At 40.2% G+C, this 26,647-nt stretch overlaps 1 protein-coding gene and 1 pseudogene across 7 annotated transcripts in view; both read left to right on the top strand.

Moving 5' to 3' along the window:
* Nucleotides 1-26,647, top strand: part of ANO6 (anoctamin 6) — a 233,363-nt gene that overhangs the window by 109,033 nt on the left and 97,683 nt on the right. For 2 of the 7 annotated variants that reach the window (XM_055581539.1, XM_055581530.1), the window contains exon 2: nucleotides 15,656-15,938. The exons of the other annotated variants lie outside the window; for them this stretch is intronic. In XM_055581539.1, coding sequence (XP_055437514.1) covers nucleotides 15,849-15,938 — 90 coding nt within the window. In that variant the 5' untranslated portion in view covers nucleotides 15,656-15,848. The remainder of the gene's footprint in view (nucleotides 1-15,655; nucleotides 15,939-26,647) is intronic. 7 annotated transcript variants of the gene reach the window in all.
* On the top strand, nucleotides 587-11,455 carry LOC129652674 (mitochondrial fission factor-like; annotated as a pseudogene).

Raw genomic sequence — 26,647 nt, forward strand, 5'->3', positions numbered from 1 at the left:
AGGTCAGAATGGCCCTCATTGAAAACTCTACAGACAATAAATGCCGAAGAGGGTGTGGAGAAAAAGGAACCTTCCTACACTGTTGTTGGGAATGTAACTTGATACCCCCATTATGGAGAACGGTATGGAGGGTTCCTTAAAAAAAAACTAAAATAGAGCTACCATATGACCCTGCAATCCTACTGCTGGGCATATATCCAGGAAAAAACCATAAGTTGAAAAGATATATGTACCCCAGTGTTTGTTGTAACACTGTTTACAATAGCCAGGACATGGGAGCAACTTGAATGTCCATTGACAGAGGAATGAATAAAGAAGATGTGGTACATATATACAATGGAATATCAGCCATAAAAAAGGAATGAAATAACACCATTTGCAACAATAGGGATGGACCTAGAGATTATCATTCTAAGTGAAGTAAGTCAGAGAAAGATAAATATGATATCACTTATATGTGGAATCTAATAAAAAATAATACAAATGGACTTATTTACAAAACAGAAATAGACTCACATATATTGAAAGCAAATTTATGGTTACTAAAGGGGATATTGGGGTGGGATGGGGCAGAGAGTGACAAATTCGGAGATTGGGATTAACATATATTCACTAATATATATAAAATAGATAACTAATAAGGACTTACTGTGGGCTTCCCTGCTGGTGTTAGTGTGAAAGAATCTACTTTCCAATGCAGGAAATGCAAGAGACACGGGTTCAATCCCTGGGTCAGGAAGATCCCCTGGAGGAGGGCATGGCAACCCACTCCAGTGTTCTTCCCTGGAGAGTCCCATGGACAGAGGAGCCTGGTGGGCTACAGTGCATAGGGTTGCAAAGAGTCAGACACAAGTGAAGTGACTTAGCACACAGTACAAGAGCCTACTGTATAGCATGGTGAATGAACTCTGCTCACAATTTTGTGATAATTTACATGCCATTGCCTTATCCGTATGAAACTGAAAAGAAACTGAAAAAGAAGGTGTGTATATATGTGTGTGTGTGTGTGTGTGTGTGTGTATATATATGTGTACATGCACGCTAAGTCACTTCAATCGTGTTCGACTCTTTGTGACCGCATGGACCGTAGCCCTCAGGCTCTTCTGATCTTGGCATTCTCCAGGGAAGAATACTAGAGTGGGTTGTCATAGCCTCTTCCCAGGGATTTCCTGACTCAGGGATTGAACCTGGGTCTCCTGTGTCTCCTGCATTGGCAAGCAGGTTCTTTACCACTAGCACCACCTGGGAAGCCTATGCACACACACACACAACTAATTCACTTTGCCATATATCTGAAACTAACACAACATTGTATGTCAACTCTATTCAAATAAAAAACCTTTTAAAAAGAGGGGGTATCACCCAAACAAAGGAATGTTAATTTGGCATAAGGATGGTCAAAAAGGGAAATGAGATCAAAGGTAAATAGACTAGTAAGATTTCCTAAATTGGTCCATTTGCTGTGGTAGAAATTCACAAGGCATTTCGGTGTTGAAAGCTTTTTGTGCATTCAAGAGAAAAAAAGTGATGGTGTTTTTCCTGAATCTGGAGGACGAGGATCTACTCATATGTTTTATGTGATTGATTCAGAAGCTACATCTGTGGATTTGCTAGGGTTGGGGCCTAGGAGCAAAAGGCAGTCCAAGACACAAAAATCTGAGAAATTTCTTTCTGAGTCACTTCTCTGGAATGCAGAGTGTATTTTCCCAGAGAAACAGTCCTTAATGGTGAGTAGGCTTCTATACCCAGCCAGGCCGGACTTGCTAAACGCAGCTGAACACAGAGTGCTAAGAAGTGTTCATTCTGTGCATTAGCACTGATCCTCTGGAATACGCCAACCTTATTTTTTTTCCATTATTACTAAAGAAGGGCAAATAAAACTAAGGTGCAGAGTGAGTGAGTGAGCTGAGGCCTGTGAACACATGCTTAGCATCATGAAAGAGAAGGAAAGACTTTGAGTTATGTTAAACCCTGAAGCAGTGAGGAGTCCCACACCTAAGGAAGAAAATTTAATGGTACAAGATGACAGAGAAGAAAAGAGCTCATCAGCTTCTATATTACTACTTTTGTCTTTTCTGCTAATGAAGGTCATCTTTTGATTGCGATGGCTCAAGTTCTAATATGGGGCTATAGAAGCCCATGCTACACTAGACAGTTATAGAAAGGAATACAATTTTTCCAAAGCAGTTTAAGCTTCCTGACTAGAAAAATTATGTATCTATCAGGGCATTAAAAGAGCTTATAAATTTGTTCATGGAACCACAGCTGATAATCTTGAGGTCATATGGGGACCAGGACAGGTGCCAGAAGAATAGAAAGAGGGACAAATGTGATGGTCTTCAAAAAGGGATGTGGTTGGGTTGAAGTTGGGCATGATGGACTATATTCTGATAAATGGAGACATTGAAGCTGGGGCATTTATCTCCAGGGATATTACAGCTGAGGTGTTTTTTTTTTAAGCAGATGGGTTGTGACTGTTAAAAGGTCATCAGGAATCAACTTGAGTTCAGTAAAACAGTAAAAATAAGTCATGTCAAACTGACAGCGTGTTCCTTTTCTTTCCTTTTTTTTTTTTTTCATGGGCATTATTAGGCTTTTAGAATAGAAGAAAGCTGCAGACATTTTGTGTCTTGAGTTTAGCGAGGTGTGTGGGAAAATAATCATTTTTAAATACAGATTGAAGAAATGTGGGCCTAGTGAGAGTGTGCTTATCTGGGCAATTGATCTTGCCAAGACTGCGGAATAAGGATGGAAATCAATTTCTAGAGGAGACAAAAATCAATATGAATTAAAGTCAGCTTCAGCTCCTAATTCCTAAGTATCAGTTGCCTAAGGAAAGATCACAAGAGCTGAGGCCAATAACTGATTGCATGGAGGCTATAATTAAACTCAGTATGAATGGAGCATGTAATAATCATGTCAGAAATTTTATGTGAATCTGGGTTGTATTCACATCTATCTATCCAAAACCAAGAAATTACTAGACTTTTTCTGTTCAATATTGGTGAAGCCACCTCCCCATCTGGGTGCTCCATTTGAAGGGAAAATGTATGGAGAGGAGAAAGATGAGCATGGTGGTGGATCCTGACCCAGGCAAGAAAAGGACGGCAGGTACATACTTTGACAGTGGTAATAGGTAGATGATGGTGCAAAATATGGTATTAAAACCTAGGGATAGAAGGTATACATAGGCAGACAGATTGCATTTCAGTAGAAAGACGGTCTCATAATTGAGCTACCTTGGAGTCGTTCACAAACGGACAGACTAGATAGTAGTCTCGGCAGATGATGAATACTTGGCCAAGCCAGTAGGGAAGGAAAGGAAGGACATGCTTGTTTTATGTGCTGCAGGACTTGGTAGTTGATGGAAAGTGGGGAAGGAGGGACAGAGGATGTTTCTGGGAATGTACCATTTAGTCAGTTATATTTGGCTCATGGATGCATCTGAGTTGCTTTTGTTTTATTTTTTATTTCCCTAATTCAGCCTATTGTCATCAGCAGCCAAATTACGTAATTAATTAAAACCCTTTCATCCACAGAACAGTGTTCATTCTAACTGGTTTTATTCCCTGTTTTCAGAAGCCCTTGACTGTAAAATGCTTTGTGAATTGCTCTCCCACAGTGCATCCCATTTGAAATTCAGCAAGCTATCTGTTATCTGGGGAATGTCAAAATTAATTTGACAAAAACATGCATGAGGAAAGCAGGGAGCCCTGGGCATTCTGAACAAAGATGTGATAGCAGTATTTACCATGGAACTCATTTGATTATAAGTCATCTAGAAGCCTATCGCAGTAATGGCCAGAAAAGCCCACAAAAGCAAAAGAATTGAGTTAAAGCTGAAAGTCTGCCAGTAAATGACCTGACCGTGCCGTGACCTAAAAAACAGCGCTAATGTAAAAAAGTTGTAATAAAAATTTAAAGAGAAACACAGAACTTGGTAGAAATGTAAACACAATATGAATTCACAGGATTCCTAGAAAATTGAAAAGGGGAGCTCAGTGAGATTTCAGCTGTAGCTGACCCTCCCGCATTTTGAACTCTTCATTAATTTGGAAGGCTTAAGGGCTTTGGAAAGAGGATTTAAAATTCTTTCATTCCTGAAGTCTTAATACTTAACTGTAGTTTTTCTTATTTCAACAATAATAATAAAAAGTGCATTTTTACTCTTAAGTCTCAAATATATTCCTTAAGTCTGTCTCTGGTTTGAGGGAAAAAAAAAAACAACAAAAACAACTATAAATATGCTTTTACCCTGAAAACCCTAATGGCTCCTTCAAAAAAGGAAAATGTATTTACAGTTCCTTCTCCCAAGTCACTTTTTGAAATGTAGATTAATGTGATCTGACAGATTGTAATGGCTACTGAAGAGAATTTTCATTAATTATAATGGACAAACCAATAATATAGATCTTTACAATGTTAATATGAATTAAAACATATCAAGTCAAGGCCATACTTGAAGCTGGAGTAAAATTTGACTGTGAAGTCCAAATCCATTAGAATAAAAACACATGATGAAAGTTTTGACAGATCATTTAGTGATGCTAATGGTATCACCACCCTTTCATGAACTTTCATGAGCCTCAAGTGTTTTTAACAAGTAAACTAAATAAACTGTCTTGTGAAAGAAGAAGTAAGAAAGTTGAGCGAGGTGTATGAAAGGAGGCATTTCTGTAACTTTGAAAAGTGTTTTTATTTTTTTTTATTTTTTTTTTATTTTTTGTAAAAGAAAGTCCTAAAAGCACCCCTAGGCAACTAAGCATGATGGAATTCCAGGGGATTGGAAGCCCTCCATCCCTTCGCAGCTCTGCTCTCAGTCCTTTGGGGAAAAATTTGATTTTCTTTTTAGGAGCTCAGTCTCCTCATGTATAGGTTCAGTTCAGTTCAGTTGCTCAGTTGTGTCCGACTCCTTGTGACTCCGTGGGCCACAGCACGCCAGGCCTCCCTGTCCATCACCAACTCCCGGAGTCCACCCAGACTCATGTCCATTGAGTTGGTGATGCCATCTGACCATCTCATCCTCTGTCGTCCCCTTCTCCTCCTGCTTTCAATCTTTCCCAGCATCAGGGTCTTTTCAAATGAGTCAGCTCTTCGCATCAGGTGGCAAAAGTATTGGAGTTTCAGCTTCAACATCAGTCCTTCCAATGAACACCCAGGACTGATTTCCTTTACAATGGACTGGTTGGATCTCCTTGCAGTCCATGGGACTCTCAAGCCTTCTCCAACACCACAGTTCAAAAGCATCAATTCTTCGGCGCTCAGCCTTCTTCACAGTCCAACTCTCACATCCATACATGACCACTGGAAAAACCATAGCCTTGACTAGACGGACCTTTGTTGGCAAAGTAATATCTGTGCTTTTTAATATGCTGTCTAGGTTGGTCATAACTTTCCTTCTAAGGAGTGAAGTGAAATGAAGTGAAGTCGCTCAGTCGTGTCTGACTCTTTGCGATGCCATGGACTGTAGCCTACTATTCTCCTGCATCCATGGGGTTTTCCAGGCAAGAATACTGGAGTGGGTTGCCATTTCCTTCTCCAGAGGATCTTCCTGACCCAGGGATCAAACCCAGGTCTCCCGCACTGTAGGCAGACGCTTCACCATCTGAGCCACTAGGGACTGCAAGGAGTAAGCGTCTTCTAATTTCATGGTTGCAGTCACCATCTGCAGTGATTTTGGAGCCCAGAAAAATAAAGTCAGCCACTGTTTCCACTGTTTCCCCATCCATTTGCCATGAAGTGATGGGACTGGATGTGATGATCTTAGTTTTCTGAATGTATAAAAGCAGAAAAATCAGCAGTAGATTTCCTCACAAGAGTGTTGTTCAGTGACTGCACAGGGGTTGAAAAGCATTTTAGCTATCTGAAAAGTGTGTTCATAAAATAATAATACAGTGAGAAGTCTTATCTAACATTTATGGATTGACTTAGAGTCGGCAAAGCATCTTGCAGGCGCCGGGCTAGCCAGCCTTGCAGTGGCCCCAACCCAGACTCTTCAGTTCAGCCAAACCCTCCTCCTGCTCTTGCAGATTAAATCAGACTGTGTTGATCTCAGGAATTGGTTTTGCTCTCCTTAGATCGAGCTCACAGGAGCATTTGTAGCTTTTGCTGCTTAGAAAGTAGTTACAGACACTTTGGTGCCTACCAAACGATCTCTGGGTTGAGAATTAATCATGCCTGGCAGTATCACAAATACCAACAGTACAGTCTGTTAATAAATACATAGATAGAGCATTTATTAACACTTGCTGATAGAGTTTCCAGTTGAAATAAGAGCTACTTAAATTATGCACTGTTTTGAATAACCACTATCAGCTTCTCTAAATATTGCAGTAAAATTTTTATTTATTCCATCACATAATAATTCATTAATCAGTGTGCTTCAAAGAATAATATTAAGCTGTATATCTCAGTGTTTGCCCTCAAGACCAAGAGTGGGTATACCGTTGCCTGTATCCCCTGCACACTGTATCTGACAGATGTTAAATCATGTAACTGATGCTGATTGGTTGGCTGGTTGAAAGAATGTAAGACGGTGTGCTGTGTTTGATGATTTTCAGTGGCACTTATAGCAAAGGTGCCAGAGGAGTTCGGCTTGGACTGTAGTTCTCAGCCTTGGCTGTGCGTCAGAATTACCAGAGAAACTCTTTAAAACATGAACGCCCAAGCTCCGCCTTCATGTACTAATCTTGCTTTTGCCTATGTTTATATACAGAACCTGAGTATGTTTATATCAATTTTACAAAGGTGACTCAAATGTGCAGCCAGGTCTAGCATCATTGTCTTTGGAAAATCAGGTTTGTATTTTTGAAGAAGGTGGTATGTATTGCAACCTTGAAGAGTACATTTTATCAGATACTAAAATCTGTACCAGTCAAGGTTTTACCAGAACGCAGAACTCATAGAATATCTAGACACAAACACACACGTGTAAGCATATGTATATATGTGTGTTTGGCTATATCTGTACGTGTGTATGGGCTTCCCAGGTAGTGCTAGTGGTAAAGAACCTGACTGCCAACGCAGGAGGCATGAGAGACACAGGTTCTATTCCTGGATTGGGAAGATCCCCTGGAGAAAGGAATGGCACCGCACTCCAGTATTCCTGCCCAGAGACTCCCATAGATAGAGGAGCCTGGTGGAGAAGAGTTTGAAGCAACTTAGCACACACACATACACATACATGTATATACACAAATGTACATGTATGTATCTGTATTAATACACACACACAGAGAAATATTTATTAAAGAGACTTATCTCAAGGAACCTGTTTCCACAACTGTGGGTTCTAATCTGTGGGGCAGAGAGGCAGGAAGGGCAGGCTGGAAACCCTTGGGTAGGGGCAGACACTGCAGTCTCGAGACGGAATTTCTTTTTCTCAGAGAAGCCTCAGTTTTTTTAAGGCCAGCCAGCTGCCTATCTGAGTCCCACTTAGATCATTGAGAATAATTTCTATTCCCTAAAGTAATCTGATTACCACATCAGTTAACTACATCTACAAAATAAGTTCATAGCAACTCTTAGATTCGTATTTGATTGCTTACGTTCCCTGGTGTATCAAGTTGGTAAAGAATCCACCTGCAATGTGGTAGACCTGGGTTTGATCCCTGGGTTGGGAAGATCCCCTGGAGGAGGGCGTGGCAACCCTCTCCAGTGTTCTTGCCTGGAGAATCCCCATGGACAGAGGACTGGTGGGCAACTGTCCATGGGGTCAAAAAGAGTCCAACACGACTGAGCAACTAAGCACAGCATAGCACAGAACCCAGGCAAGGTGGTGCATAAACCTAACCATCTCAGTAGATACATTACTGGAGGGTATCCAAATAGCATGGCCTAAGTCAAGAAATGAAAGTGGAAGAGAGTGAGGTATGCTCAATTTGTATCCAGCACAAGGTTGATCTAGGGAAGTGGAAGAAAATGAAGTCAAAAAGTTAGTTCTGTGAACTTGTAGTTGCCAGGGAGGGAGAGTGGGGAGAAAGGATAGTTAGGGAGTTTGGAATTGATATGTACACACTGCTATATTTAGAATGGATAACCAACAAGGACCTACTGTATAGCACAGGGAATTCTGCTTAATGTTATGCAGCAGCCTGGATGGGAGGAGAGTTTGGGGGAGAATGGTTACATGTATACGTATGGCCGAGTTCCTTTGCTGTCCACCTGAAACTGTCACAACATTGTTAATCAGCTATACCCCAATATAAAATCAAAAGTTAAAAAAAATATAAAAGTTAGTTTCAGGTAGACTGCAGCAGTCTCCAACTAAGGGTCTGGACTTTTGAACTGAGAAGACAAAGCTATGTCTAGGGGCAGCTCTGACCGTGTTTCCATCTGTTCTGTGTCTATGCTGTCCACTTAGTTACACGTGGTTGTGGAGACACTTGGAAGTGGCTAGTGAGACAGAGGAACTGCATATGTAATTCTGTCTCATTTTAATTCAGGTAAATTAAATAACCCCGTGCAGCTAGTAGCTACTGTATTGAACAGTGTAGCCAGAGAGAGATCAGTGTGGCATGAGTATGTAGGGGGCATGAGAAGGAGAAACAGAACATTAGCTGTCCAGTTAGTAGCCTCCTCTGGTAGTCCCTGTGTGGGGTGGGGGTGGGGGGACAGAGAAAGTGGGAAGGGAAAGAAGGGAGTGGGGGAGAAGGGAGTCAGTTAACCGTGTGGTTGCCCCTCTCTCCATCTTTCCCACCACTTCTCTGCCTTCCCACTATCTGCTTCTCTCTCACCCAAGACCCTCCTGTCTGTCCCATGTCCTCAGAGCTCACCCAAACTCACCCGCTCTTCTCACTCACTTCCTCAGATTCGATTATAAGTTCTGTGTTAACACCTCCCAAGTTTATACTTGCAGCCTCAGCTCTCTCTCAACCCCAGACCCGTGGCATCTCCACTTGGAAATATTACTGATTCATAATCTTCCCCCTCTAATTGTATTTCTCTTCCAGCTTTTTGAATTTTGGTAAAAGTAATCTCCATCCTTTCAGCCACTTGGGCTGGAAACCTCAGAATCTTCCCAGCCCCTTATGTCTGACCTGCTGCTTCAGCCTGTCCCTGTCTTCTTGCCGCCCTCAGAAGCATTGCCACCTCTTTCCGGGACTCACACAGTCCCTCTGTGCACACTCTGCCATCCATGATCTACTTTCTGAGCAGTTTGTCTAAAAAGAGAAAACACATCAATTCGTTTCTTCTGTAACGTGTAATAAGATTTTCCTCCTGATGCTTTAGCTATCGTATTACTAAATGTCATAGGATAAAGGGTTAATTAATTTCAGTTGATTTATTTAATAATATTTATGCATTTAATATTTCTATAACCCTGTAAAATAGATACAATTGAGAAATTTCACTGAAATATCCCTTGGGGCATATATTCCAGTGAGAGAGACAGACATTAATCAAATAATTACACAATTAAAATTGTGAGGTGACATTTAAAGATGAATATAAGGTGCTCTGAGACAAAGTCAGAGAGAGACCCAAGCTACAAGGAAGGTCAGGAAAGGGCTACAAGGAAGGTCAGGAAAGGGCTCCATGAAGAGTCAGGAATCATGGAGAGGGAGAGAAGGAAATTTAGGAGGTGGAAACTACAGGTGCAGAGATAGGGGAAAATACTTGTATGGAACAACATAGTCATTCAAAATGTCACTGAGGGTTTTCTTTCCCCGCTGGCTGCGTGCGTCTCCGGCCGGTGATTTGCCCGGGCGCCTCCGTGCGCTCGGCCAATGGCCTCTGAGACCGCCCACCCGAGCACCCCGGGAGCCGGCGGACCCTCCAGCCGGCCCAGGGGAACAAAAGTGGCTCTAAATCCAGCACGTGCATACTGAGGCAAGTTAATGGATTTAATATGATGCACAGAAGCAGATAATGCCAAAGAGCAAGAAGTAATTGGTACGCATTTAGTGAGTGGGGTGGCCTTTTCTTCTCCCACTGCTGCTGAGATGGTGAAAATTAGTCCAATTCAGTATGAAATGGAATACACCGAAGGTATTAGTTAGCGAGTGAGGGTCCCAGAAAAATTAAAGGTAGCACCACCAAATGCTGACCTGGAACAAGGATTTCAAGAAGGAGTTTCAAATGCTAATGTGATTATGCAAATTCCAGAGAGAATTGTGGTAGCAGGAAATAATGAAGACATTCCATTTTCAAGACTAGCAGATCTTGACCTTATACAGTCAAACAACTCCCTTTAAGCCTCTGGCTCTAAAAACACCACCTCATGTGCTTACGCTGAGTGAAAGACCGCTAGATTTTCTGGATTTAGAAAGACCTGCTCCAACCCGTCAAAATGATGAAATCCGTGCAGTTGGCAGGCTAAAAAGAGAACGCTCTATGAGTGAAAATGCTGTTCGCCAAAATGGACAGCTGGTCAAAACCGACTCCATTCCTGTGTCGCGTGGTGGGTCTGCTGCCGCCACTTCTAATCCTCATCATGACAACGTCAGGTATGGCATTTCAAATATAGATGCAATGATTGAAGGAACTTCAGAAGACATGACAGCTGTAGATGCAGCTTGATTAAGACGACAGATAAACTAAATAGACGTCTACAACTTCTGGAAGAGGAGAACAAAGAATGGGCTGAAAGAGAAATGGCCATGTATTCAATTACTGTAGCATTCTGGCTGCTTAATAGCTGGCTCTGGTTTCACTGCTAGAGGTAACCTCAGCTCTCAGAAATTGTCTCAATAGCTGGAAATATAAAGAATTTGCAAACTTCAAAAAAAAAAAATGTCAATAAGGGTTAACGTTAGTGAGAATTTCCTGGAGATCCAGCGGTTAGGACTCTGCACTTTCATTGCCACAGGGACACAGTTTCAGTCCCTGGTTGGGGAACTAAGATCGCACAAGTGACACGGTAAGGCCAGAAACAGACAAACGAAAACATGTTAATGGAATATAGTAGCTGACAGCTGCATTGGGATAGAGCATAATCTTAAATTTTCCAGACCACCTGGAACAGCCTTGGGAAACTGACAAGGCAGAACCTTGTCTATTAAACACTTTGACTTGAATATGTTATCTCAAGGCAATTCAGCAAGTATCTGTTGGCTTACTTTCCTAGTTGTTATAGATTAAAAACAGTTCTTTTCCTTCACATTAACAGTTAGAACTGGACATGGAACAACAGACTGGTTCCAAATAGGAAAAGGAGTACGTCAAGGCTGTATATTGTCACCCTGCTTATTTAACTTATATGCAGAGTACATCATGAGAAACGCTGGGCTGGAAGAAACACAAGCTGGAATCAAGACTGCCGGGAGAAATATCAATAACCTCAGATATGCAGATGACACCACCCTTATGGCAGAAAGTGAAGAGGAACTCAAAAGCCTCTTGATGAAAGTGAAAGTAGAGAGTGAAAAAGTCGGCTTAAAGCTCAACATTCATAAAACAAAGATCATGGCATCCGGTCCCATCACTTCATGGGAAATAGATGGGGAAACAGTGGAAACAGACTTTATAAATAAAAGTCAGACTTTATTTTTCTGGGCTCCAAAATCGCTACAGATGGTGACTGCAGCCATGAAATTAAAAGACGCTTACTCCTTGGAAGGAACGTTATGACCAACCTAGATAGCATATTCAAAAGCAGAGACATTACTTTGCCAACAAAGGTTCGTCTAGTCACGGCTATAGTTTTTCCTGTGGTCATGTATGGATGTGAGAGTTGGACTGTGAAGAAGGCTGAGCGACGAAGAATTGATGCTTTTGAACTGTGGTGTTGGAGAAGACTCTTGAGAGTCCCTTGGACTGCAAGGAGATCCAACCAGTCCATTCTGAAGGAGATCAGCCCTAGGATTTCTTTGGAAGGAATGATGCTAAAGCTGAAACTCCAGTACTTTGGCCACCTCATGCGAAGAGTTGACTCATTGGAAAAGACTCTGATGCTGGGAGGAATTGTGGGCAAGAGGAGAAGGGGACGACAGAGGATGAGATGGCTGGATGGCATCACTGACTTGATGGATGTGAGTCTGAGTGAACTCCGGGAGTTGGTGATGGACAGGGAGGCCTGGCGTGCTGCAGTTCATGGGGTCACAAAGAGTTGGACACGACTGAGCTACTGATCTGATCTGATAATCCAATTAAAATTATAGTATGTATACATAAAAATAGGTGGCATTATACTCTATATGGGCTTCCCTTGTGGCTCAGCTGGTAAAGAATCCGCCTGCAATGCGGGAGACCTGGGTTTGGTCCCTTGGTTGGAAGATCCCTGGAGAAAGGAAAGGCTATCCACTCCAGTACTCTGGCCTGGAGAATTCCATGGACTGTATAGTCCATGGGGGTCGCCAAGTTGCACATGACTGAGCGACTTCACATACTCTATATGGTATCATACTATTACAATTTATATAATCTAAAATTAAGAGCCAGAATGAATGCTATAGAACAGCAGTTCTAAACTTACACTTTACACTCAATAAAATATTGACCCCCAAGAGCATCTTTAACATGGATATATCTATCTGTATTAAATAATTGATAGTATTAGAACTGAAAAAAATAATTAAACAATCCATAAGAAACTGAAAATATGAAAATTTTTTACATATGAAAATATTTTATGAAATTGACTTTTCTAAAACAAAAATTAGCAAGAAGAGTGGCATTATTTTGTATATTTTTACAGATCTCTTTAAGAGAAGACAGCTGTTTCTTCTATTTGAGTCTTTTAACTTTAGTTAAAAGTTGCAGTATGTTGTTTTGGTTGAAGTATATGACATAGATACAGCCTTACAGAGATAGGTAGGTAGAAAAGAGTATTTTAAAGCCTTTTTAGGTCGATGTCAATATTCTTCTTTGATGCCACATTAAAATTCAATAAATAGTAGTTCTTAAACATTGCATATAATATGGAATGCAAAACCATTTCAGTGAGCTTTTGTGGGTTAAAAGCCTGTCTTGCATCTTTTTTATATGCCTGTTGTCCTTCTGCATTACCTCTTTGGAAACATGCCTGTTCTTTTCTTCTGCCCATTTTTTAAATTGGATTGTTTGTTTTTTGATGTTGAGTTGTATGAGCGTTTGTATATATTGATTATTAATGCCTTATCAGTCATATCAATTGCAAATATCTTCTCCTGTTCAGTAGGTTGTCCTTGGCAAAAGCTTTTAAGTGTAACTCAGCCCCATTTGTTTATTTTTGCTTTTGTTTCCTTTGCTTTAGGATATGGGTCCAAAATGATATTACTGCAACATATTTCAAAGAGTATTCTGACTGTATTTTCCTCTAGGAGTTTGATAGTATCCAGGCTTACATTTAGGTCTTTAATCCATATTGAGTTATTTTTGTGTGGGGGGTTAAAGAATGTTCTAATTTCATTAGTTTACGAGTAGCTGTCTAGGCACAGAAAAAGATGCTCAGCATCACTATTCATCAGGGAAATGCAAATCAAAACTTCAGTGAAATCACCTCACACCTGTCAGAATGGCTGTCATCAAAAAAAAAAAAAAAAAAAAGGAATACAAATGTGGGGAAGGATATGAGAAAGGGAACTCTCCTGTCTTATTGGTGGGAGCAGCCACTGTGGAAAATAGTATGGAGGTTTGTCAAAAAACTAAAAATTAAGTTAGGGTATATACCTGAAAGCAACAAAAACACTTAATTTGAAAAGATGCATCCATCCCAATGTTTATAGCAACATTAATTACAATTGCTAAGGCATAGAAGCAACATGGATGGACTTGGATGGTATTTGGCTAAAGTGAAGTAAGTCAGACAGAGAAAGACAAATACTGTGTAATATTACTTATATGTGGAATCTAAAAAATACAGCAAATTAGTGAATAAAAGAAAAAGAAGCAGATTCATAGAGAGTACAAACTAGTGGTTACCAGTGGTGAGAGAGAAGGGAGGATGGCTAATACAGGGGTGAGAGGTGAAGTCTGTCTTGCATTTTGATTGAATCTTTATCCAAGCATGATTTTATTATTGTGCATTGGGCAGTTGGAAAATATTGGTTCATTGAATTAACTAACTTTTACAAATTTTGATCCATTTCATGATATAAAATATTTTAAAAAATATCTCCAATCTCCATTTCATCAATCTCATCAGAAAATCCATTAAATATTGGGAACCTGTCAAGTTCCTGGTGGCAAATACAAGTTGTCTTAAATCCTAATACGTTAATTGCTCAAAAGCATGAATTTTATCATTAGCAACAAATATTGTCAGCTGTTTTCCTTGAAATGACAGTCGCTTTGTTCATTTTAGGGAAAATATCTGCCAAACACTCAAGCTTGATAACTGCGTTTTGTGTCAGTTGTCTGTCAAGTGAAAGTAGGGTCTGTGGAAAAAACTGACAACTCAAAAATTGCTCGGCAATTTTCCTGAAGACCGCCGTCATACTTTGATGCACAGCAGGAGTGCTTTCTGAGTACCTCCATTTCTTTACAGAATATTAAAAACCCAGGTACTCAAGGGTCAAGGTTTCATAAAGTTAGTAATTGTTTCAGCTTCATGAAGAACATTCCTAAGTGAAGTGATTCACAAATATAGAGAACAAACGAGTGGTTAGCAGTGGGGAGAGAGAAGGGAGGATGGCTAATACAGGGGTGAGAGGGGAGTCTGTCCTGCAGACTGTGAGTTGGTGGTGGTGAAGAGTACGATGATGACCTGCACGGTTTGGTGCCACTACTGATTACTATAACATTTTAGTATTATATAAAAATGCTTGTGACCTCATGGGCCCCCTCAAAGTGTCTCAGGAATCCCCAGAGGTCCACAGAACCCACATCCATTGGCACGGACAGTAGTCTGGTGCCAGAGAAAGAAACATGAAGCCATTTGTTAGGAAGGCTTTGTGAGAGAAGAACTGAGCTAGACCTTCGAAGAAAATTAGGATTTGGATCAGTGGAAAGAAGCACGGAAGGGGTTTCCAGAGGGGAAATCATGTGAGCAGAGGAGGAGAGACAGAAAGCAGCATGATACAGTCAAGGTCTGACGAGAAAGCATGGTTGGGTTGGAGGGTTAGGAATGGAGAGGGACAATAAATACAATGTGAGATGAATCAGATTAGGAGAGATCTGAATACCTATCTGAAAAGTTCACACTTTCTCTGGAGGACATTGTGGGTAACAAGGTTTTTGAATCTGTGATTTGAATGTGTTGATTCAGAAACATCCATATAGTAACAGTGTATAAATTGAATTGGCAGACAAGACAACTGGATACTAGGAGATGAATTGGGATATTCATTGTCATCTAGTTAGCGAAGGTCAAGAGCATGGGCTAGGGTGATGGTAATAGATGAAACTAAGTGAAATGCAGACTAATGGCTTCAAAAGTAGAAGCAATATGAGAACTAAAGACAAAAAAGTCAAAAGGTTACCAGTATATTGTATTTTATAACCCCAGTTCCTTGCCAAGGACATTGTTAGGAAAATGGATAAAAAGTGGGTGTTTCTGTGTAAGATCATACATGAAGCTTTCTCCTCCCTGAAAAATCAAAACGCTTCCTTTTTTCTGATAACAAGGACTGTATCACTGAACGCACTTCCTTCTTGCTCTGCTGCCAGGAGGCCTTGTGCCAATGTCCTGTTAAAATCACAACAAGTAAAATTGTTCTTGTGGTTAGCATTTCTTCCTCCTATGTTCAATAGCCCTGATTCTCTATCTATGTTTATTTATTTGTTTTTTATTAAGGTATGCTGCTGCTGCTAAGTTGCCTCAGTCGTGTCCAACTCTGTGCGACCCCATAGACAGCAGCCCACGAGGCTCCTCTGTCCCTGGGATTCTCCAGGCAAGAATACTGGAGTGGGTTGCCATTTCCTTCTCCAATGCATGAAAGTGAAAAGTGAAAGTGAAGTCACTCAGTTGTGCCCGACTCTTAGTGACCATGGACTACAGCCTACCAGGCTCCTCTGTCCATGGGATTTTCCAGGCAAGAGTACTGGAGTGGGGTGCCATTGCCTTCTCCGATATTAAGGTATAGTTGATGTATATAATATTATATATTAGAGGTATGCAACACAGTGTTCATAATTTTTAAAGGTTATACTCCATTTACAGATACTGGCTATATTCCCTGTGTTTACAATATTTCCTTGTAGCTTGTTTATTTTATACATGATAGTTTGTGCCTCTTAATCCCCTACCTCTATCTTGCCTCCCTCCCTTTCTTCTCCCCAGTGGTAACCATTTAGTTTGTTCTCTGAGTGACTCTCTTTTTTGTTGTATTCACTGTTGTGTTCAGTGTTAAGTCATGTCTGACTCTTTGTGACCCCATGGACTGCAGCATGCCAGGCATCCCTGTCCTTTACTATTTCCCAGAGTTTGCTCAAATTCATGTCCATTGAGTTGGTGCTGCCATCAACGATCTCATCTTCTGTTGCCCCTTTCTCTTTCTACCCTCAGTCTTTTCCAGCATCAGGATTTTTTTTCCAGTGAGTCAGCTCTATGTGTCAGGTGGCCAAAGGATTGGAGCTACAGCTTCAGCATCAGTCCTTCCAATGAATATTCAGGGTCGATTTCCTTTAGGATTGACTCGTTTGATCTCTTTGCTATCCGAGGGACTCTCAATAGTCTTCTCCAGCCCCACAGTTTGAAAGCATCAATTGTTTCTTTGACTGTATGAACCTTTGTTGGCAAAGTGATGTCTTTGCTTTTTAATATGCTCTCTAGGTTTGTCATAGCTTTTCTTCCAAGGAGCAAACGTCTTTTAACTTCATGGCTGCAGTCACCATCTGCAGTGATTTTGGACCCCAAGAAAATACAGTCTGCCACTGTTTCCATTGTTTCCCCATTTATTTGCCTTGAAGTTATGGGACCAGATAGGGATGATCTTAGTTTTTTGAATGTTGAATTTTAAGCCAACTTTTTCACACTCCTCTTTTCACCCTCATCAAGAGGCTCTTTAGTTCCTCTTTGCTTTCTACCAATACAGTGGTATCATCTGTGTATCTGAGGTTGCTGATATTTCTCCCAGCAGTTGATTGATTCCAACTTGTGATTCATCCAGCCCAGCATTTTGCATGATGTACTCTGCATAAATTAAATAAATGGGTGACAATATACAGTGTGACATACTCCTTTCCCAATTTTGAACCAGTCAGTTTTTGCATATCTGGTTCTAACTGTTGTTTTTTGACCTGCATACAGGTTTCTCAGGAGACAGGTAAGGTGGTCTAGTATTCTCATCTCTTTAAGAATTTTCCACAGTTTGTTGTGAGTCACACAGTCAAAGACTTTAGCATAGTCAATAAAGCAGTAGATGTTTTACTGGAATTCTCTTGCTTTTTCTATGATCCAGTGGATGTTGGCAATTTGGTCTTGTTTTATTTTTAGAGTCCACGTATAAGTGATATCATACAGCGTTGGTCTTTTTCTGTCTGACTTATTTCACTTAGCATAATGCTCTCTTCAGTCCATCCATGTTGTTGTAAATGGCGGAATTTCTTTTTTTTTTTTTTATCTCTGTCTCTATTTATAATTCATTAATCTTACTATTTTCATTCTGTTTGATGCCAGATATCATAGGACCTCTTTTGAAAGAGATTGGGATAAGGGGAATAATATGTTAACTCTACCATATTTTATTCATTTCTGGGATGGAGCCCTTTGCTTCAGTCACAGTTTACTCAGAATCTGAAGAAAGCTAAAAAGCCTCTGACATCCAAAACCAAAGCACCACGTCCATTTCAAAGAAAGTCAACAAATTTGGTTAATCTGGTTGCCCAAAGCAGATAGAAGCAGTATATCTATGATAGCAGTATATCACTATCATAAAAGAGTAGTGGAATACCTATTAAAAACTGGTAAATTCATAACAAAAGAAGAGACTTTGTAATCTGAGTGGTAGCAGAGAGAAACAGCAAGATGCAGGTGAAAGTTCATAATGACTATAAAGTATGTGAATGCACTTAACATAATCAATTAAGTAGTCAATAAAGAACTATTTCATATTAAGTAAAGAACACCAAGATCTCACATTTATTGAACTTTTACTGTGTGCTGGGCTCTGTGTTGTTGCTTTACATGCACATCTCACTTAATCTTCCTAAGAACCCTGAATTTCTTTCTATGATTTCCCCCCTTTTTACAGGTAAATAAATTCAGTTTAAAGAGATAAAATATATACACAGAGGCACACAGCTAGCTGTATATAGTTGAGTTGCGATTTGAACCCAGCTCTGCCAGATACCACAACCCATGGTTTTTATTTTTAATCGAAGCTCTCTCTTCATTTTTACCTCCTTAATAATAATATAGTAGTAGTAATGGTAGTTGTGTGCAGTGTCCTCTCTAAAGATCAGAAGTGTTATGTACTATATTTGGGGAAATTTTGAGCACAAAAGGTTAAAGTAACCTTTTAATTGGTGTAAAGTTCATCTGAATACGCATTTCCTCAGAACACTTTATTTCTTAAGACTTCCCAATAATTGATTGGGAGGAGGATTTTTTAAGGTGTTATTTATTATTTGTAGTCAATTAATAGATTTTTGTGCCATTGTTTTAAATGAGTCACTTGGGTTTTTTAACTTTGTTTTGGAAACATCTCTGCATCCTCATTTTGATGCCACGAAGAGCAGCCATTCTTGTAAACTGCGTCTTGAGTTACAACAGAAAAAATACTATCTTTATAAAACATTAACCAACTGACAGGAGTTGGCACCGTCCTTGCTTTGCTGGGCACCAGATGCTCTGATTTGTTTTTCTTCCTCTTGCTATGAATGAGGTTGCAAACATCGGTTCCCAGAGAAATGGTCTGAGAAAATTATGCCCAAGGCACATGTTATGACATGGGGATATAACAGTCCAATAGGGGAGTCACAGTGGAAGACAGGACGCTTGTGCTGCAAACCCTAAGCAGCCAAAAATAACTCCGGGCAGTTCTTAGACGGCGCAGGGGAATCTCCTGTGGAAGATAAAGAGCTCTCTGGGAATGATGGGTTGTCATTTTGAGGGAGTCTGCAGAAGAATTACATGCGAACCTAGTGAGATGAACACCTGTTGCCTTAGTTACGCCCTCAGTTACACCTTGTGTATCTTCTTCAGCTCAAAAATCTGAAGAGCAGTATCTTGAAACTCCCTTTTCTGTTTATTCTCAGATCATATTCACATTTTATGAGATTGGCTTTCATTCAAAAGCATGAAATATCAGTGGTAACCCAGGCCCCATGCAATTCAGGTTACTGAGAAAAGAGGGGGCAGTTCACAACTATGGATTTGGTGTATTAATTAGCCTAACAGTTAATACTTCTGAGTCATAACCACTAAATTTTCCAAAAACTGAAATTAAGTATGCTATTGAAATCAGATTAATTAAGAGTAATTAGAGAGTTAAGTGGAGGAAAACCTATGGTAATAAAGTCAAGCTAAAATTATTGTTAAGTCTAAGGATCTTAAAATTGTAGATGGGATAGTGTGCTAGTCCATTAAGGCATGAAGGATTTGGTTATAGCAATATTATTTTTGTTCTGATTCCAGAATATGAGATTGGGAGCTATTTCTTAAAGATCAAAAAATGTCATTTAGGACAGCCATAGTGCCTGCATCGAAAATCTATTGCATAATCTTCCTTGAGAGGTGACACAAACTGAAAATGTTAGTAGGTTCAAAAAAGTTTAAGATAATTGGAATGCTGTTAAATCTATAATGGAATAGTAAAACTTAGGGGATATCAAATTAGAGGTCAGCCTCCAAGAAGATAATCATTCTCTTAAAAATGTCCTATTGCACACACTTGTCTTGTTTCATCATATCCATCACTTTATCATTCCTGACTTTATTGGGAATATCTTATAGCTTAATCTCACCCACATTGCTTTCTCTAATGTTACCACTACCGGATGAGAACAGTGCAAGCAGATGATGGCTCCTTCTGGAAAAGGGGAAGTATGAAAACAGCCACGCCAGACTTTTTCACATTTTCCCTCATCTTTTCCTTTTCTTCCTTTTCCTTTCTTTTTTCCTCTTGTTTTCTGCAGATCACCTTTAAGGATGGCTAAGCAAAAGTTGTAAAAATGGTGGACTGCCTGTGGGGAAACAGGAAAGCAAAACAAGTTTGAAGTCGTGCTAACGCAAATCCCAACCCCAACTGCAAGTGTGGGTGTAAGGAAAAGTTCACTCCGAGCCCCTCCGCTCTGGGAAGGCTCCTAAACTAATAAGCATCTTCCCACTGTGGAAAGCTTATTATCTGCTTTGGTTGCTTAACTCCTTTTAAGGAAGCTTTATTGTAAATGTCATGTCATAGTTCTATTTTCATATTTCCTCTAGCCTGGTTCATAAATTTTAAGAATGTAATATTTAAAAACATAGGGAACTCTGTTTGCTAAAACTACTGCTTCCTTGGCAGAGGCTAGAGGGAAATATTGAACCACAGTTATGCCTGAGGCATTATGCCTCCACCCTCATCCTGTGTTTGAAACGTGATGTTCTAATAATAGAACTCCAGAGTTTATTTTAACACAGGCAAACAAAGGCAAAATACATAGACCAAACTAGGGAGCCATTGGCATTGAACATTCCTTTATCAATATAACAACAAAAAAAGAAACGGCAGCAGTAGCAGCATTTTCATGGCACAATCTAATATTATTTATAAATGAACTACATATATTTCTGATGGGAAATGACTGAAAGTAGTCAATTGTACTATTTGGAAACTATAGCCATTTACAAATATAAAATAGCAAGTCTTTTTTTTGTTTTTAAGAATTTGTACATCAGTTTTTAACCAGCAACAGAAATCATTTGTAAACTAAATAAGCAGTAAGTTCTATATTCTAAAGAAATATGAGTCAAAATATATACTCATATTTGGTAGTTGCATAGGAGGCGTATAAACTGTAATGGAAGTATATCCAGAGGGCAGTGACCTTCTCAAACTACTCTCACACATTCCAGTTAAATGTCTACATTTCAGAAAACACATCAGCATTGTTGAGGACAGAGTTGGTGGACAGCGCCCTAGAGTCTTTCTCTCTTTTTCTTTTGGGAAGTGACTATATGGTCTGCTTCTGTATTAGCATTTATTTACAGTGTGGTCTTTAGAATCTCATGAGTAAAAACCAAGAGAACCTACTGGAAAGGGATTAAATAATAAGATAGTTAGGTCAAGAATGTGTTATAAATAATGAGATAGTTCAGTTAGGTCAAGAATGTGTGTGTGTGTGTGTGTGTGTGTGTGTGTGTGTGTGTCCATGCACTCAGTCATGTGACTCTTTGTAATCCCATGGACTGTAGGCCACCACACTCCTTTGTCCATGGAATTTTCCAGGCAAGAATACTGGAGTGGGTTGCCATTTCCTACTCCAGGGGATCTTCCTAACCCAGGGATCAAACCCACATTTCTTGTGTCTTCTGCATTGGCAGGCAGATTCTTGACCGCTACACCACCTAGGAAGCCCAAGTTGAAAACAGTAATTGACATTTCAGAAAAGCAGTAATTCAGTTGGGCAGTACCCACAAAAATGTTAGTGCTCTCTAATTAAAAGGTGAAAATGATTTTTTTTTTTTTTACTATCATGGGAAAAGTGAGAAAGAATGAAATCCAGTGAGGGAAAGGCACTTCATACTCTACTGGTGGAAGTGTTCATTTTTATAAATATTTTGGATGATGGTTTGGCAACATATATATCAAAAAACTTCCAAAACTTAAAATCTTGTAGAATTTAGCTTAAGGAAGTAGTGATTGAACATGTACACAGATACATATGTACAAAGATGCTCCTTGTAGCAGTTTATGAAAGCAACAGATTGGAAGCAGCTTATACATGTTCATCAGTGGAGGAACTGTTTAGATGGTATTGTAGCTATTAAACATGATGGTGTAGAGCTTTATATCAAGCTAAAAAAATGATTGTGATGGGTGTTTTTAGAACAGTGTGTATAGCATGATTCTCTTAGTGAATGTGCGTGTGTGTGAGAGAGAGATCCAAAATATTGACAAGCTTGGCTCCTCTTTGGGAGATGGGATTACATATGACTTTTATTTATTCCTTTATACTTCTCTGTATCTTCAGAATTTTTTTGTTACTGAGTATATATTACTTTTATCATCAGGAAAAAAAGAAAGGTATTTTTTCCTAGGAGAAAAGCAAACCGAGCTCCTGCTAAATGCGAAGATGCAGCAGAGAACTCAGGGTGAACAAGAACTGGCCACCGGCCTTCAGAAGTTGATGGTGTGTTTGAGTGGAGAGGAGACAGTGTCGTTTGTACAAACGTCATTCTGGGTCACTCCTGAGTCGAGTTTCCCCTGATGGTCATGGAGTCACTAACAAGGGATGTTCTTGGACTCTGACAGAGTTGTAGTTCTCACAGAGACCTCCTCCTTGAATGAGTAATTTTTCCACTGCACTTCTTTCCCCTCAACACGTTCTTGAGAAGTGAAGTCAGTGTTAGTCGCTCAGTGAAGTCCTACTCGCATTTGCAACTCACAGACTGTTTGCCTGCCAGGCTCCTCTGTTCATGAAATTCTCCAGGCAAGAATACTGGAAGAGGTAGGCATTCCCTTCCATAGGGGATCTTCTCAACCCAGGAATTAAACCCGAGTCTCCTGCCTTGCGGGCAAATTTTTTTACCGTCTGAGTCACTAGGGAAGCCCACACATTCTTGAATGTCTCATCAAAAACATGTTGACTAATCCCCATAACATGCCATTGACTTGACTGACTTCCTTTTGGCTCCCTTGTACATCCGTGTGTTTACTTCTCCTTACTCCTGGTAGTGAAAAGTGGAAGTAACCCCTGGGACTAACGTGTTACTCCCATCCCTGCTTCTCACAATACTAATCTTCCACCTTCAGCATTCATCCTTCCACGCCTGCAGTTCGTGGCGTTTTTCTTTGTACTTTGCATTTTCTCACTGTCAAGTATTCTTTTGGGCCAAGGAGGTGACCTGAATAAAAGGAATAAGAATTAATCGAGTCTCTGCTATCCTTTGCACTAATTTTGCACAATTGTTTAAAGAAAAAAAAAATGTTCCACTAATTCTTATGCCTTGAATCTGCCTGGACTCTGCTACAGTTAGGGAAAACACCAGAATATATTGATACCTCGTTTATAACTACATGGCATATAAATAAATTTTCACTGTATTCTAGATTTCGTGGGATCTAAATATTTACATAAAGGCTTTTGCTTCTAAATTTTTGTTTCCCTACACTTGCTATGGGCAGAGATCCAAGGTTTACTAAAAAATAGAAAATCCTGTATTTTCATTTTAGTTTTCTGCTATGATTAAAGTTTGTTTTTGTCTTTTGTGTTCTTCTTGGAATTAACTAACTACTTTGTTTTGCTAGTCTTAAGGACTATAGAGAGCCACATGTGTTGTCCACATTCACATATCAGTTGCTCTTTAATTATGTGTTTTGATATTGTTTATTTTTCATAATGTAATTCCTCAACTATCATTGTTAGACAATAAGGCTTTTTGTGTCCTACTTTCTGTAAAGGTTGAGACCATTAATCTCAATAAAGCTGGAATACTCTCTGACCTCATAGTAAACAACAACCCTGTCAGGGCAGGAATAGAGGGTATGGAAATTCTCTAGAATTTTTTAATCTGATACAGTCAGATAATATCACTTGTTGTAAGGCAAGTTTCTAGCATCATTATACATAAACAAGAGTTTGAGCAAAGATAACAATCTGATTGCTTTGTATCCAGATGTTGGGCAAATCATTTAACATTTGCATTTTAAACTCTAGGAATAGATGCCTCTATTGTGAAATAGGACTTCCAATTTGGGTTTTGCAGAGTTTATTTGCAGAAACGTTTTGTTTACTTATTTAGTGGCTCACATGGTGAAGAATCTGCCTGTAGTACAGGAGACCTGGGTTCAATCCCTGGGTCAGGGAGATTCCCTGGAGAAGGGAATGGTAACCCACCCCAGTATTCTTGCCTGGAGAATTCCATGGACGGAGGAGTCTGGTGGGCTACAGTTCATGGAGTCGCAAAGAGTGAGAAACAACTAACACTTTCACTTTTTTTATTTAAAGACACTTGAGAAGTGTGAGGCTGGACACATGTTGAGGAGCAAGTCCTGGACTCACCAAGTGCTGATGCCAAGGGTTCCAGGAGGGTGCTTTGTGAAATCAGCTGCTTATCTCTAACTGGCAGAAATGCCATGGAGCAGTGTCACCCAGGCAGCTGTCTCCCAAAGTTCTCTCCGCCCCCAGCCCTTCTTTTTCCACCATGTAAGCATCATGTGGGAGAAGGCAATGGCACCCCACTCCAGTACTCTTGCCTGGAAAATCCCATGGATGGAGGAGCCTGGTAGGCTGCAGTCCATGGGGTCGCTAGGAGTCGGACACGACTGAGCGACTTCCCTTTCACTTTTCACTTTCATGCATTGGAGAAGGAAATGGCAACCCACTCCAGTGTTCTTGCCTGGAGAATCCCAGGAATGGGAGAGCCTGGTGGGCTGCCATCTATGGGGTCGCACAGAGTCGGACACGACTGAAGCGACTTAGCAGTAGCAGCAGCAAGCATCATGTGACCCTTCGTGTACCCGAAGCATCCTGTTCAAGAAGTCCAATGCCTTATTGGATTCTGAGATTACTTAAGAGAAATTTTCCTACCAAGGAATTTCAGTTGTTCCTTGGTATTCACAGGGGACGGCTTTGACCCCTGTGGATACCAAAATCTTTGGATGCTCAAGTCCCTTAGATATAATGGCATAGTATTTGCATATAGCATATGCACATCCTCCCATGTCCTTTTATCATCTCTAGATTACTTATAATACCTAGTACAATGTAAAGACCTTGTCAGTAGCTGTGGATACAATCTGCATAACATGTGAACAGTTGCTAGCACGTGGCAAATTCAAGCTTTGCTTTTTGGAACTTTCTGGAATTTTCTTTTAATATTTTTTAGCCTGAGTTTGGTTGAATCCACAGATTTTGGTAGAGTAATTTTGCTGCTTACATTTTTATCCCATTTTGGTTAAGCATTTGGTTAAAGGGCCCAAAGACTCTTCCATTGAAGGAAAGTGAGAGTAGTTAAAGTGTTAGTCACTCCATTGGGTCAGACTCTTTGTGACCCCCATGGACTGTAGCCTGGCAGGCCCCTCTGTCCAGGGATTTCCCAGGCAAGAATACTGTAGTGGGTTGCCATTCCCTTCTCCAGGGGATCTTCCCATCCTGGGAATTAAACCTGGGTCTCCTGCACTGCAGGCAGATTCTTTACTGTCTGAACCACTAGGAGATGCCCTGCAAATAAAAGGAGGAAAGAAGCCAGCTGAGAGCAGGGAGACCTGGAAAGAATCACTTGGGTACATCATACCTGACCTTTCTTATCCCTTCTTTCCTACATTGCTTTGCCAGGACCTTATTTCTTAGCTCACCCCTTGCTCAGAATAAGCATGTCTTTTCTTCTTCTCAAGCATAAAATATGAGTGCTAACAGCCTAAGACAGAGGTGATCAGGTCATTCTTCTGCAATGGTCGGCTGGTTGGTTTTTGTTTATTTTGATATAATGACAAATGAACATGGCTAGTCTTTTTAACCATTGCAGTTTTTACAGCTTTGAGTCAGATTGCTGCACATGAGTAAATGAATGCTAAATTGGTGGCATCTAGTATCCTTGGCACCAGAGAAGGCAATGGCTATGAACAGATAAAGCATATTATAGACCCCAAACTGTAATCAGAAGTTTATTTGTTATTTTTCCAGGACAAAAGAAGTAGCAACAACTAAAGACTTTTGACTTTTTTGACATTCAAGACATTTGCCTAAGACCCTTAGGGTAACAGTAAGTTACTCTGATGAACATAAGAATTCAATAAGCTTCCTGGTGGAGAAGCAACAGTTAGAACCAGATGTGGTACAACAGACTGGTTCAAAATAGAGAAAGGAGTACGTCAAGGTAGTATATTGTTACCTTGCTTATTTAACTTATATGCAGGGTACATCATGCAAAATGTGGGGCTGGATGAAGCACAAGCTGGAATCAAGATCACAGGCAGAAATATCAATAACCTCAGATATGCAGATGACATCACCCTTATGGCAGAAAGTGAAGAAGAACTAAAGAGCCTCTTGATGAAAGTGAAAGAGGAGAGTAAAAAAGTTGGCTTAAAGCTCAACACTCAAAACTTGAGGATCATGGCATCCGGTCCCATCATTTCATGGGAAATAGATAGGGAAACAGTGGAAACAGTGACATACTTTATTTTCTTGGACTCCAAAATCACTGCAGGTGGTGACTGCAGCCTGAAATTAAAAGATACTTGCTCCTTGGAAGAAAATCTATCACCAACCAAGACAGCATATTAAAAAGCAGAGACATTACTTTGCCAACAAAGTCTGTCTAGTCAAGGCTATGGTTTTTCCAGTAGTAATGTTTGAATGTGAGAATTGGACCATAAAGATATCTGAGTGCCAAAGAATTGATGCTTTTGAACTGTGGTGTTGGAGAAAACGCGAGTTCCTTGGACTGCAAGGAGATCAAACCAACCAATCCTAAAGGAATCAACTCTGAATGTTCACTGAAAGGTCTGATGCTAAAGCTGAAACTCCAATACTTTGGCCATCTGATGCGAAGAGCCGACTCATTAGAAAAGACCCTGATGCTGGGAAAGATCGAAGGTGGGAGGAGAAGGGGCTGACAGAGGATGAGATGGTTGGATGGCATCACCGACTTGATCACATGAGTTTGGGCAAGCTCCAGGAGTTGGTGATGGACAAAGAA

Source organism: Bubalus kerabau, chromosome 1 (assembly GCF_029407905.1).
Source record: "Bubalus kerabau isolate K-KA32 ecotype Philippines breed swamp buffalo chromosome 1, PCC_UOA_SB_1v2, whole genome shotgun sequence".
Lineage (NCBI taxonomy): Eukaryota > Metazoa > Chordata > Mammalia > Artiodactyla > Bovidae > Bubalus > Bubalus kerabau.